The sequence below is a fragment of the Tamandua tetradactyla genome, chromosome 17, assembly GCF_023851605.1.
Source record: "Tamandua tetradactyla isolate mTamTet1 chromosome 17, mTamTet1.pri, whole genome shotgun sequence".
NCBI classification, from domain to species: Eukaryota; Metazoa; Chordata; class Mammalia; order Pilosa; family Myrmecophagidae; genus Tamandua; species Tamandua tetradactyla.
Window position 1 is genome coordinate 4,707,033 of NC_135343.1, and position 14,648 is coordinate 4,721,680.

The 14,648-nt window shown below is 37.3% G+C and overlaps 1 protein-coding gene across 7 annotated transcripts in view; it reads right to left on the reverse strand.

The window, feature by feature from the left end:
• Positions 1–14,648, reverse strand: part of TSGA10 (testis specific 10) — a 179,840-nt gene that overhangs the window by 132,868 nt on the left and 32,324 nt on the right. For 4 of the 7 annotated variants that reach the window (XM_077133843.1, XM_077133842.1, XM_077133840.1 and 1 more), the window contains 3 exons: positions 5,330–5,395; positions 4,146–4,313; positions 546–701 (listed from right to left, as the gene is read on the reverse strand). In XM_077133843.1, coding sequence (XP_076989958.1) covers positions 546–701; positions 4,146–4,313; positions 5,330–5,395 — 390 coding nt within the window. The remainder of the gene's footprint in view (positions 1–545; positions 702–4,145; positions 4,314–5,329; positions 5,396–14,648) is intronic. The other 3 variants (XM_077133846.1, XM_077133841.1, XM_077133845.1) reach the window with 3 other exon arrangements.

The window sequence follows — 14,648 nt, forward strand, 5'->3', positions numbered from 1 at the left end:
AGAAGGGCTATTCAATTTTAAACTAGAAAGTTGAGTGAAACTACAAACTGATTTTACTATCTAAATTAAGCAAATCACATAGAAATTCCAAAAGTGACTTACAGTACTTCAAAGACACATTAGCATTTTTTAACTTCACATCGTAATCTTTTCATTATAAACTCACCATACCCTATCATTTAACACTTCCCCAATTTCTTATTCCAAAAATCAGACTATGTTTTAACATGGGCAGGCACCGGAAATCAAACCCGGGTCCTCTGGCATGGCAGGCAAGCATTCTTATCTGCTGAGCCACCGTGGCCCACCCTGATCTTTTTTTTAAACTGGGATGACATATGTGCATTTATACATATTCTTATTGATCAATATAATATTTGGAATATACATCATATTTTGTTAAGAATATCTTAAGAACAAATATAATTACCAAATGTAGATTAATTTGACTGGTAGATTTAAACATATAGAAATCAAAAAATATACATACCGCTAGAATTAAATGTTATTACTTACATATTCTGTTCATTTGTAAATAAGTTTACCTGTTCATAAAGAAGAAAGGTCTTGTCTCTCTCAGATGTAAGAACCTTCACATTACCCTGAATTTCTGCCAAATGACGCTCATATTTTTCCAGCATGCATTTAAGTTCTTCACGATCTCTTGTGGTCTTTAAAAGCTCTACATCACAATTTGTACCCTACAATTATTATATGAGAAATTTAAAATTCTTCTTTGACATGTGGTCCTTATCGAATAGTGGCACTCATGGTAGTTAGTATGCTATCTCAACTTAAGTAAACATGACTCTACCCATCAGAGGAAAAGCTGAAAAAGAGTTTAAAAATCTCCTCTCTTTGAAACAGCCTTGTGGTAGTTAGATTCAGTTGTGAACTTGGCCAGATGAAGGCACCTAGTTTTGTTGCTGCGGACATGAGTCAATGGTACGTGAACCTCATCTGTTGCTCACTACACCTGCAGTCAGCTAAGAGGCGTGCCTGCTGCAATGAATGACATTTGACTTAATTGGCTGGTTCTTAAATGAGACAGCGCTATGTAGCACAGCCCAAGCAGCTTGGCATACCTCATCTCAGCACTCACAGCTCAGCCCAGCCTAGGCCTTTGGAGATGCAGAAAGGAATCACCCCGGGGAAAGTTGCTGGAACCCAGAGGCCTGGAGAGAAGGCCAGCAGAGATTACCCTGAGCTTTCCCACGTAAGAAAGAACCTCAGATGAAAGTTAGCTGCCTTTCCTCTGAAGAACTAACAAAATAAATCCCCTTTTATTAAAAGCCAATCCGAGGACCCATATCTCACACCCTATACAAAAGTTGACTCAAAATAGATCAAAGACCTAAACATCAGATCTAAAACCATAAAACTGTTAGAAGAAAATGTGGAGAAATAGCTTCTAAATCTTATACTTGGAGGCGGTTTTCTAGACCTTACACCCAAAGCAAGAGCAGTGAAGAAAGAAAGAAAGAAATGGGAACTCCTCAAAATTAAATACTTTTGCGCATCAAAGAACTTCATTAAGAAAGTAAAAAGACAGCCTACACAATGGGAGACAATATTTGGAAACGACATATCAGATAAAGGTCTAGTATCCAGAATTTATGAAGAGATTGTTCAACTCAACAACAAAAACACAGACAACCCAGTTACAAAATAGGCAAAAGACTTGATCAGACACTTCTCAGAAGAGGAAATACAAATGGCCAAAAGACACATGAAGAGATGCTCAACTTCCTTGGCCATTAGAGAAATGCAAATCAAAACCACAATGAGATATCATCTCACACCACCAGAATGGCCATTACCAATAAAACAGAAAATGACAAGTGCTGGATGGGATGTGGAGAAAGAGGTACACTTATCCACTGTTGGTGGCAATGTCCAATGGTACAATCGATGTGGAAGGCAGTTTGGCGGTTCCTCAAAAAGCTGAATATAGAATTGCCATATGACCCGGCAATACCATTGCTAGGTATCTACTGAAAGGATATAAGGGCAAGGACACAAACGGACATTTGCACACCAATGTTTACAGCAGCATTATTTACAATTGCAAAGAGATGGAGACAGCCAAAATGTCCATCAACAGATGAGTGGCTAAACAAACTGTGGTATATACATAGGATGGAATATTATGCAGCTGTAAGACAATAAAGTTACGAAGCATGTAACAACATGGATGGACCTTGAGGACATTATGCTGAGTGAGATTAACCAAAAATAAAAGGACAAATACTGTATGGTCTCACTGATGTGAACTGACATTAGTGAATAAACCTGGAATATTTCATTGGTAACAGAGACCATGAGGAGATAGAAATAGGTTAAGATATCGGGTAACTGGAGCTGAAGGATACAGATTGTGAAATAGGACCAAATATAAACACTCAGAAATGGACAGCACAATACTACCTAACTGTAATACAATTATGTTAAAACAATGAATGAAATTGAATGTGAGAATGATAGAGGGAGGAGGGCTGGGGCATAAATGAAATCAGAAAGAAAGATAGACGATAAAGATTGAGACGGTATAATCTAGGAATGCCTAGAGTGTATAACGATAGTGACTAAATGTACAAATTTTTAAAATGTTTTTGCATGAGAAAGAATAAAGGAATGTCATTACTGTAGAGTGCTGAAAATAGATGGTTATTAATATTTTAAAATTTCAACTTATGTGTGAGACTAAACCAAAAAATGTTTCTTTGGTACAAAATTTATATTCTGACTAGAGCATTTTCTAATATAACTTATGTAGACAGCTTGGTTGAACAACATAAGTACATGAAACCTTGGGTAGGAGGTGAGGTTTTGTTGGTTTGTCTAGAGTGAAGCCCCTATGAATCCCAGAGTGATCCAATCAGTGATTGGAAAAGTATTTGCAACGTCCCCTTCAGGGAACGGTGAGAATGGAGAGAAATTCAACTTCTCCAAGTTGAATTCTTGATATTCTCACAAGCAGTGTGGACAACCAAAGCTACAGGCTGAGCCTCCAGTCTTGGGGTTCGTTCATATGAAACTTAACCCCACAAAGGATAGGTCAAGCCTACTTAAAATTAGGCCTAAGAGTCACCCCCAAGAGAACTTCATTTGTTGCTCAGATGTGGCCTCTCTCTCCAGCCAACACAACAAAACTCACCACCCTCTCCCTGTCTACGTGGGACATGACTCCCAGGGGTGCAGACTTTCCTAACAACAGTGGGACAGAAATCCTAGAATGAGCTGAGACTCAGCATCAAGAGATTGAGAAAACCTTCTCAACCAAAAGGGGGAAGAGTGAAATGAGACAAAGTGTCAATGGCTGAGAGATTCCAAACAGAGTTGAGAGGTTATCCTGGAGGTTATTCTTATGCATTAAGCAGATATCACCTTGTTATTCAAGATGTAATGGAAAGGCTGGAGAGAACTGTCTGAAAATGTAGAGCTGTGTTTCAGTAGCCATGTTTTTTGATGATGACTGAATAATGATGGAGCTTTCACAATGTGACTGTGTGATTGTGAAAACCTTGTGTCTGATGCTCCTTTTATCTACCTTGTCAATAGATGAGTAGAACATACAGAATAAAAATAAATAATAGAGGGAATAAATGTTAAAATAAATTTAGTTTGAAATGCTAGTAATCAATGAAATGGAGGGGTAAGGGGTAAGGGGTATGGTATGTATAAATTTTTTTTCTGTTTTCATTTTATTTCTTTTTCTGAATAGATGCAAATGTTCCAAGAAATGATCATGATGATGAATATGCAACTATGTGATGATACTGTGAATTACTGACTATATATGTAGAATGGAATCGTCAAAATAGGAATGTTTGCATTTGTTAACATGTTTTTTTATATTTAAAAATATATAAATAAATAAAATAAAATTTTAAAAAAATTTTAAAAAGCCAATCCATCTCTGATGTGTTGCATTCCGGCAACTAGCAAACTAGAACCAGTCTCATCCCAAATTGCTCCACATTTGTCTCATTACCTCCCAACAACTACTCATGCCAGGGTTCTCCAAGCCTCGTTGATTTAGCAATTCTTGCTAAAACAAAATAAATTATATCCAGATTAGGTAAATAAAAGAAAGTCAGTGTTTGAGCAACAAACCTCCAAATACTGATGTCTCTAAAACCTACCCGGGAAGATGGAGACGGGCGTCTTGGGCTTTTAGATCTATTTCTGATCATCTTTCTCAAATTTTGAGTTTCACTCTTGTAGTAATCTCTGTCTGCTTCTAAAGTCTTGACAAAGGAATCAAGTCTGGAAGGAGATTTATTTTGTGCTTTTTCAGTCTCTAAAATTATCTTGCCAAGGGAAAAAAAAGTAGGCCATTATTTCACACTAAATCACAGCATTATTTTTTTTAAAAGGAACTTGAAAACAATCTCCTTAGAAGTAATACATTTGGTACTTTAAAAATAAAACATTTTAAAAATAATTAAGTAACTTTTTAAAAAGCAGTTAGATACCTTTCTTTTCCAGCATTTCTGGACATGCTATATTTTTATTTAATTGAAAAGCACCTCTAAACTTACATAACAATTTTAAAGGAAAAGTAGCAAAGAAATTTTAGAGAGGCTAGAGATGTTCACAGACCTCGTACGAGTCCTAGAAATGGAGTTAATTTGCTTTAGAAAATCTTTTATGCTATTAGAGCTTTTGTTCATACTGCCTAGTTTCTTCAACAACTGTTCAATAAGCGAACAAATTAAATAAATGCTGGATACTCCCATACTTGTATGTACTTTCAAGTGCATTCTCATAATTCCCCTTTACTTTAATATATTTAAGAATATTTACTTTAGCAATATTTTATTGGGAGAAAATTACAGATATATCTTCAGAGTGTTTCAAGTATTTTAAATAACATTAAAATGTCTAAATGGAGTAGTTTTCATTTCATATTATTATATAATGAAAACATAGTACTCATAAGCAAAAAATTTCAGAGCTTAAGAAAACATTACTAAGAGGAATAAAAGTTAACATGTAGACAAATGCACCTTACATTTTGGGAACTACATTATTCAATCATGATTTTAAATCAAGTAATCACTAAGGGCATTAATAAATCTAACTGAAAGTTCTGTCTCCCTCTAGTAAGAAAGGAGTAAGGACAAAATGGAGCAAAAGATGCATTACTCTTACAAAGTGGTGGGGTTGTCCCTGAGCACGAAGCAGTAGGTGTTGATTTTAGTAAACAAAATATTTTTACTGGTCCCAAAAGGTATGAAGACAAAACATATATATTAAAATTGTTGTAATGTTACTAACCCCAAAAAATGATTTCTTAACACATATCTATGAAAAATATACTTACAGATCTAAGCCTTTTTATTGTATCCTCCAATACTATTATATTATTTTGCTGGCAAATGAGTTCAATCTAAAAAACAAGCCAAAAAATATAGAAGTTATTTTATTTAGATTAAAAAAATTTTTAGAAAAATGGTCAAAAGACTTCCAGGCCAAGATGGCGGCTTAGCAATGTGCGCGTTCTAGTTCATCCTCCAGAACAACTACTAAATAACCAGAAACACTACAGAACAGCTCCTGGAGCCATGTCAGTTACCGGACACACAGCGTACCCCAGTCTGGACCAGCTGCGAGCCCCCCCAGAACCATGAGTTCCACAAGCCTCAGTGGCCAGCACCCCTCCCCGACAGGCTGCTTCCCAGAGGGGAAGGAAAGAGATTTTACCAGCAGTAGGGGCTGAGCCCAACCAAACACCAATTGTGGAATCAATTAACAAATTCTGACTACTAAAAATAGGCCCCCAGCTCAGGAGAACCTGGTCAAAGAGGAGGTCGCTCATTTTTGCCCCGGCATCAAGCAGGTAGGGCTGATGGAAAAAGAAAAAAAAAGGAAACAGAGGTTTTTGAGGCTGTGTTTCTACAAAGGCTTGACTGCTTTTGGATACAGCAGCAGGGCTTCTCAGGCTGCAACTGCCCCAGGCATAGGCAGAAACAAGCTTGTTTGAGGGCTTGTATGGAGCCTGTGCCTTTCCCAGGGGAGGGGTGTAGCCCATCTCAGCTAGAATCCCTCCCTCAAGGAATTCAGACACCAGGGCTTGGTAATTTGAAGCCATTAAAACCAGCCTACAACCTCTCCTCTGTCTCCACTGCGCCCCCAGCAGGGAAAGTCTGCCAAAGTTAAAGGTACCACATCATCTTATGCTGGTGGGACCTGCAGGTAGACAAGCACCACATACTGGGCAGGATAAGAAAAACAGAGCCCAGAGACTTCACAGGAAAGTCTTTCAACTGCTGGGTCTCACCCTCAGGGAAAACTGAAGCAGGTGACTCTTTCCTCCTGATAGGAGGCCAGTTTGGTCTGAGAAAATCCGGGTAGGGTCTATAGTATCTAAGAAGATCCTCCTAAGGGTGGGGAAAAAAGGCACCATACAAGCAGGGCAAGAAACAAGAAAATAAGATCTGAAAAATTCTCCTCTGTTAAACAAAACCCAAGCTAGAGGTCCAGGAAAAGCTGAACTGAATATCAAAGAACAGATATACAACAAATTCATCCAGCAAGAAAACCCTAGGCAAAAGAAGTGAAAGCAATCTCCAGAATAAACTAATTAAGGTAATTAAATGCCTAGATGCCAGCAAAAAATAACAAATCACACTAGGAAAATTGAAGATATGGCCCAGTCAAAGGAACAAATCAACAATTCAAATGAGAGACAGGAGCTGAAACAATTCATTCAGAATATACGAGCAGACATGGAAAACCTCATCAAAAACCAAATCACTGAATTGAGGGAGGATATAAAGAAGGCAAGGAATGAAAAAAAAGAAGACATAGAAAGTCTGAGAAAACAAATCCTACGGAATTTATAGGAATGAAAGTCACGGTAGAAGAGATGAAAAAAACAATGGAAACCTACAATGGTAGATTTTGAGAGGCAGAAGATAGGATTAGCGAACTGGAGGACGGAACATCTGAAATTCGACAAGAAAAAGAAAATATAGGGGAAAAATGGAAAAATATGAGCAACTTAGGGAACTGAATGACAATATGAAGCGCACGAATATATGTGTTGTGGGTGTCCCAGAAGGAGAAGAGAAGGGAAAAGGAGGAGAAAAACCAATGGAGGAAATTATCACTGAAAATTTCCCAACTCTTAATGAAAGACTTAAAATTACAGATCCAAGAAGTACACTGTACCCCAAAGAGAATAGATCCAAATAGACGTACTCCAAGACATTTACTAATCAGAATGTCAGAGGTCAAAGAGAAAGAGAGAATCTTGAAAGCATCAAGGGAAAAGCAATCCATCACATACAAGGGAAGCCCAATAAGACTGTGTGTAGATATCTCAGCAGAAACCATGGAGGCGAGAAGATGGTGGGATGATATATTTAAATTATTAAAAGAGAAAAACTGCCAACCAAGAATTCTATACCCAGCAAAATTTTCCTTCAAAAATGAAGGAGAAATTAAAACATTTTCAGACAAAAAGTCACTGAGAGAATCTGTGACCAAGAGACCAGCTCTGCAAGAAATACTAAAGGGGGCACTAGAGACAGATATGAAAAGACAGAAGAGAGAGGTGTGGAGAAGAGTGTAGAAAGGAAGTCTATGAGTAAAGGTAAAAAAGAAGGAAAATTAGGCACTTCCGGAGAAGATGGCGGCTTAGTAAGACGCACGGATCTTAGTTCCTCCTCCAGAAAAGCAACTAAAGAAACAGAAACAATACGAAACAGCTCCCGGAGTCATGACAGAGACCAAAAAGACAGCGTACCCCATTCTGGAACGGCTGAAAGGGCAGGGAGAATCCGCTGCGGTGAGATACCCGAGGGGCGCACGTTTTCCCGGCAGGGGCAGCTGGCGACTGGGGTCCCCTCCACGCACGTGGGTCCCCGGTCTGACTGGGAACATTGGATAGCGGGGCCCTCCCGTCACGCTTGGCGTCTAAGGCCAGCTGGGCAATTTGGACCGGCTCTCCCCCAAGCCACGGCAGCCAGCGACCCCCGCCTCCACGCGTGGTTTCCCGGGCCGACAGACGACCACCACAAGCGCCACCTACTGGGCAGGAAAAGAAAAACAGAGCCCAGAGATTCCACAGAAAAACCTTTCAACCAGCTGGGTCCCACACCCAGGGAAATCTGATCAAATGCCCAGACACCAGCAGAAAATAATGGATGATGCTCGGAAAATTGAAGATATGGCCCAGTCAAAGGAACAAACCAATAGTTCAAATGAGATACAGGAGCTGAGACAACTAATGCTGAATATACGAACAGAAATGGAAAAACTCTTCAAAAACCAAATCAATAAATTGAGGGAGGACATGAAGAAGACATGGGCTGAACAAAAAGAAGAAATAGAAAATCTGAAAAAACAAATCACAGAACTTATGGGAGTGAAGGACAAAGAAGAAAAAATGGAAAAAACAATGGATACCTACAATGGTAGATCTAAAGAGACAGAAGCTACAATTAGTGAACTGGAGGATGGAACATCTGAATTCCAAAAAGAAACAGAAACTATCGGGAAAAGAATGGAAAAACTTGAGCAGGGAATCAGGGAACTGAATGACAATATGAAGCGCACAAATATACGTGTTGTGGGTGTCCCAGAAGGAGAAGAGAAGGGAAAGGGAGGAGAAAGACTAATGGAAGAAATTATCACTGAAAATTTCCCAACTCTTATGAAAGACCTAAATATACAGATCCAAGAAGTGCAGCGCACCCCAAAGAAAATAGACCCAAATAGGCGTTCTCCAAGACATTTACTAGTTAGAATGTCAGAGGTCAAAGAGAAAGAGAGGATCTTGAAAGCAGCAAGAGAAAAACAATCCATCACATACAAGGGAAACCCAATAAGACTATGTGTAGATTTCTCAGCAGAAACCATGGAAGCTAGAAGACAGTGGGATGATATATTTAAATTACTAAAAGAGAAAAACTGCCAACCAAGACTCCTATATCCAGCAAAATTGTCCTTCAAAAATGAAGGAGAAATTAAAACATTTATAGACAAAAAGTCACTGAGAGAATTTGTGACCAAGAGACCAGCTCTGCAAGAAATACTAAAGGGAGCACTAGAGTCAGATACGAAAAGACAGAAGAGAGAGGTATGGAGTAAAGTGTAGAAAGAAGGAAAATCAGATATGATATATATAATACAAAAGCCAAAATGGTAGAGGAAAATATTATCCAAACAGTAATAACACTAAAAGTTAATGGACTGAATTTCCCAATCAAAAGACATAGAATGGCAGAATGGATTATGACCCAGCAATACCACTGCTAGGTGTCTACTCGAAGGACTTAAGGGCAAAGACACAGACGGACATTTGCACACCAGTGTTTATAGCAGCATTATCTACAATTGCAAAGAGATGGAAACAGCCAAAATGTCCATCAACAGAAGAGTGGCTAAACAAACTGTGGCGTATACCTACGATGGAATATTATGCAGCTTTAAGACAGACTAAACTTATGAAGCATGTAATAACATGGATGGACCTAGAGAACATTATGCTGAGTGAGTCTAGCCCAAAACTAAAGGACAAATACGTATGGTCCCACTGATGTGAACCGACATTCGAGAATCAGCTTGGAATATATCATTGGTAACAGAGACCAGCAGGAGTTAGAAACAGGGTAAGATAATGGGTAATTGGAGCTGAAGGGATACAGACTGTGCAACAGGACTAGATACAAAACTCAAAAATGGACAGCACAATAATACCTAAGTGTAATGTAACTAGGTTGGAACACTGAATGAAGCTGCACCTGAAATATGGTTTTTTGTTTGTTTGTTTCTGTGTTTGTATCTTTTGTTTTTGTTTTTTCTTTTTCTTTTTTATATATATATTTTTATTAGTATTATTATTTTAATTCTCTTCTCTATATTAACATTCTATATCTTTTTCTGCTGTTTTGCTAGTTCTTTTCCTAAATTGATGCAAATGTACTAAGAAATGATGATCATACATCTGTGATGATACTAAGAATTACTGAGTGCATGTGTAGAATGGAATGATTTCTAAATGTTGTGTTAATTTCTTTTCTTTTTTTTGATTAATAAAAAAATTAAAAAAAAAAAAAAAAAGAAGGAAAATTAGTTGTGACATATAAAATCTAAAAGGCAAAATGGTAGAAGAAACTACTACCGGTGCAATAATAACACTAATTGTTAATGGATTACACTTCCCAATCAAAAGAGATAGACTGGCAGAATGGATTAAAAAACAGGACCCATCTATATAGTGTCTCTACTCAACGGACATGAGGGAAAAACACAAACGGACATTTGCACACCAATGTTTACAGCAGCATTATTTACAATTACCAAGAGATGGAAACAGCCAAAATGTCCATCAACAGATGGGTGGCTAAACAAACTGTGGCATATACATACGATGGAATATTATGCAGCTGTAAGACAGAATAAAGTTAGGAAGTATGTAATAACAACATGGATGGACCTTAAGGACATTATGCTGATTGAGATTAGCCAGAAACAAAACAAAACAGAAACATACTGTATGGTCTCACTGATATGAACTGACATTAGTAAATAAACTTGGAACATTTCGTTGGTAAAAATAAATAAATAAATAAATAAATGTAACTGCTTTAATTGGAAAAAGAGCATCAAAAAAAACCCATTTAAAAATAAAAATATGAGGACAGTGAACTAGTTAAGAAAGAAAAGGAAAAAGACAAACTATTCCTTCATATAAACCTTTCCTTTGTAAAAGGAACTTAGGGTGAAATACTGCAGTTAAGTGATCTAAAGTTTGGGATAAAATATTAATTGATTCTATTTACTGTATTATCCTATATGAACTAGGACAAGATATTAATAGTAATTATAATTCTGAAGATAATAGAGAAGAGATAAAATAATGACTGGAATGAAAGAAGCCTTCCCCAATCACCACCGTCAAAAATGACTGAGTAATACTCTGAACTCTTAATAGTTCAGTTCAATCCAATCAACAAAATGTTTTTTGCATCAGTTCTACGATATTTAATGCAGCCAGCATTTTGGTGTATCTACCTAAATGTCATATATTTACCCATGACTAGAATATAAGTTCCTAGAGCACAGCAGTTAAGTTTTTATACAAAGTTCGAGGTGCCTGGAAAATAGTTAGCATTTTCATTTAATTGGTATATTTTTCAACTCCTAAGCCTCCTCATTATTCTAATTTTGTCTGCCATATGTTGAATTTGAGTATCCTAGAATTATTGCTCTTCATTTGTTTGTCACCCCAGTGTCCTCCCCTGCGATCTCTCTGTAAGTCATATGTAAGTCTATAAACTATTGAGGTTATTACTTGAAACATAACTGATGTACAGTTATAAGGTTATGTAATGCATTTGATAGACACTTTTCAATGTTTCAAGTCACACTATGTAGCCAGTAAAAAGAAATTATTCTATTTGAATGATTTGTAAAGATGTCCATACTAAATTAAGTGAAAAAACTAATATTAGCAAACAGATCATCTAATAAATGACCTAATTTGCATAAAAAATAATTTTATGCACATCCTACATGCAAATGAAAATAATTAATGAAATCTTACAGGAATAGATAGATTGCAGCCCGGTAGAGCAAGGTATGATTATAGTAGATGTTATTTTCTTCATTATACTCTTCTATATGGACTGAAATTTTTACAAGAACATATATTGCTTTTTATTTGTTTATTCTTTTTCCAAGTGAGTATCCCGTTATTGCAGCACCAGTTGTTGAATTTTTTGTTTGTTTTTGTTGGTTTCTTTTGTTTGTTTGATTTGGGAAGTGCATGGGCTAGAAATCAAGCCTAGGTCTCCCACATGGCAGGCAAGAATTCTACCATTGAACTACCCTCACACCTCTCATATATTGCTTTTGTAATGATAAAACAGTAATGCTGACAACACTCTGAAAAACAAAAACAACCGAACTAATGTAATGTTGCTAACCCAGAGTTTTCATTTATTTGATAATTACTTAATGAGTGCCTCTACAGTACAGCAGTGAATAAATCAGACAAAAATCCTCAGTCCTCATGGAGCTTTCATTCTAGTCAAAGAAAGGGAAACAAAAGATATTAGGCAAATATATCTTTTGTGTCATTCAAAAAGTGACTGTGTCATTCAAAAAATATTTAATGAGCACTCATATCTGTTCTAGGTACTTGAGATAAACAAGTGAACAAAACAAAGATTCCTGCCCTTGAGAAATTTATATTCCAGTTGGGATAGAGGGACAATAAAGAAATAACCTAATAAACAAATAAGTATATAACACATTAGAAAAATAAGAGCACAGTTAAGGGTATTGGGAGTGTTGTGGAGGGACACTGGAATTTTAAGTAGGATGACTGGTGAAGGCCTCGCTGACAGATGACATCTGAACAAAGACTTAGAGAAGGGAGTCTCTAAGTATGAAAATCAGGGAGAAAACCATCTGAAAATCTGGGAGAAGCACATTGCAACAGAAGGTATAACTAAAGCAAAGTTCCTAAAGCAAAAGAATGTCTGGTGCGTTGCAAGAAACAATAAAGAGGTCGAGGTAGCTGGAGCAGACAGAGGGAGGCAGAAAGCAGTAGGCAAGTGCTATAGAGGAAAATAAAGCAGAGGAGAAGAATAGGGACTGAGTATGTGTGGCTGTGTAGGTTACAAACTTAGAAGGCTTTACACATGCTGTGTATACAGTAAGCTCTGAAATACTTTTTTGAATGAATAAATCACATAGAAAAGTAACAATGATATGGGCTAATAGAGATCCAGTCAAATATGTCAATAAAAAATATAAAGTACATGAAGAAACTATTAATGGTTAAGTTGCAATTGTGCTTTTCATATTTCAAACAGTTACATTCATTTATCTGAGAAATACTGTATTAAGGCATGAATGGTAAACTCAAGACAAGACGGCCAAATGAGGCATGTAGCTGTGATAGTTTTAAGATATGCCCACAAATTCTCTGATATTTCTCTCCTTTAGAGTGTGGGCTATATGTAGTGACCCCCTTCTAATGAACAGAATAGGACAGTAGTACTGGTGTATAACTTCTAGGCACTGCAGATTCCTTTAGGCTGTCTCTCTTGGCTCACTCACTCAAGGGTACGCAGGCTGTCATGAAGAACACATCAAGAAAGCCTATGGAAAGGCCCACCTGGCCAGGAGCCGACGCCTCCTGCCAGCAACCAACAGCCATCTGCATGAGCCATCTCAGAAGCCGAACATCCAGTCCTAGGCAAGTCATGACTGCAGCCTGGCCATTATCTGGATTACAACCTTCTGAGAAACCCTGATCTAGAACCATCCAGTCAAGCCTCACTTTAACTCCTACCCCAAAGAAACTGAAATATAAATGTTTGTTGTTTTACGACACTAAAGCTTAAGGGTAACCTGCTATGCAGCAAGAGATAATACAATAGTAGGTACTCAAAACATTTTAGTGGAATAAATGATGGAAATTACTCTCTTGACCTTTAGAAATATAACTGAAATGCTCTTCCTATTAAACAAATTTAATAATGTAGCATCATCTATTTCAATTACAAAAAACAAACAGTAGCTTTAGCCTCAGACTCTTGGTCCGCATATCTAGAATATAATCTAGAACAGTATAAATATCTGAACATTCTTTATCAGCTCTCAAATTAGAAATTGTTGTTTCACTCTCCTTAAGCAATTATAAATCCAAACTGCACACCCAATGCTTAGAGATGACAACAAAATGCATTACAGCTCATATATCCAATATTGTTCACACATCCTCCCAAAGCCATTCTACCCTGGGACATCTACTTACTGAGCTCAATTATTTCCTAGTTTCAAAGCATTCTACTAACCTAGGAATAAAGGACTTATCTCCATTTGTCCTCTGCTTATTAAGCAACCCATGTTTTTCCTTCATCATCAGTGCTGTCTCTCTTTTAAGACAGCCACTCATTTCTTCATTGAACAGCTTTTCAACTCTCGGATTAACCTCCTGACAATCCACATTATGTATACATATCTATTCCTAGAAAGACACTTTTCTGAGCCAGACAGAATTTCCATCTGCAAAATAGTACCTGAAGTTCTAAGTAAATACTAGCTCTTATATTTTAGATATTTTTCATTCCTAAAATTCTCCCTTTTGATAGGAGAGGTCACCTCTAAGTAAACTCTTTCTAGAACGCAGACCCTAACAACCCTTCACTGGTTTGAAACTGTTGTGTTCTCCAGAAAAGCCCTGTTCTTTAATCCTGATTTGATGTTGTAGGGTGAGATCTTTTTTATTAAGTTGTTTCCATGGAGCTGTGACCCACCTAATTGTGCGTAGGACCCTTTGATTAGGTGGTTTCCATGGAGATGAATTTCTGCCCATTCAAGATGGGTCTTCATCCACTTACTGGAGTCCTTAAAAGGCAACCATTTTGGAGAAGGCATTGGAGCTGACACAGACAGAGACCTCTGGAGATGCAGACCCCCAGGGAAGCTGCTTGAAACCAGGAGCCAAAGGATCAGCAGATACCAGCCGAGAGCCTTTCCAGCCAACAGAGGTATTTTGGACACCACTGACCTTTATTTTTTAAATATTTTTATTGAGAAATCTCCATATACATACAGTCCAACCATATTATACAATCATTGCTCACAATATCATTGTGTGCCATTGCTCACAATATCAT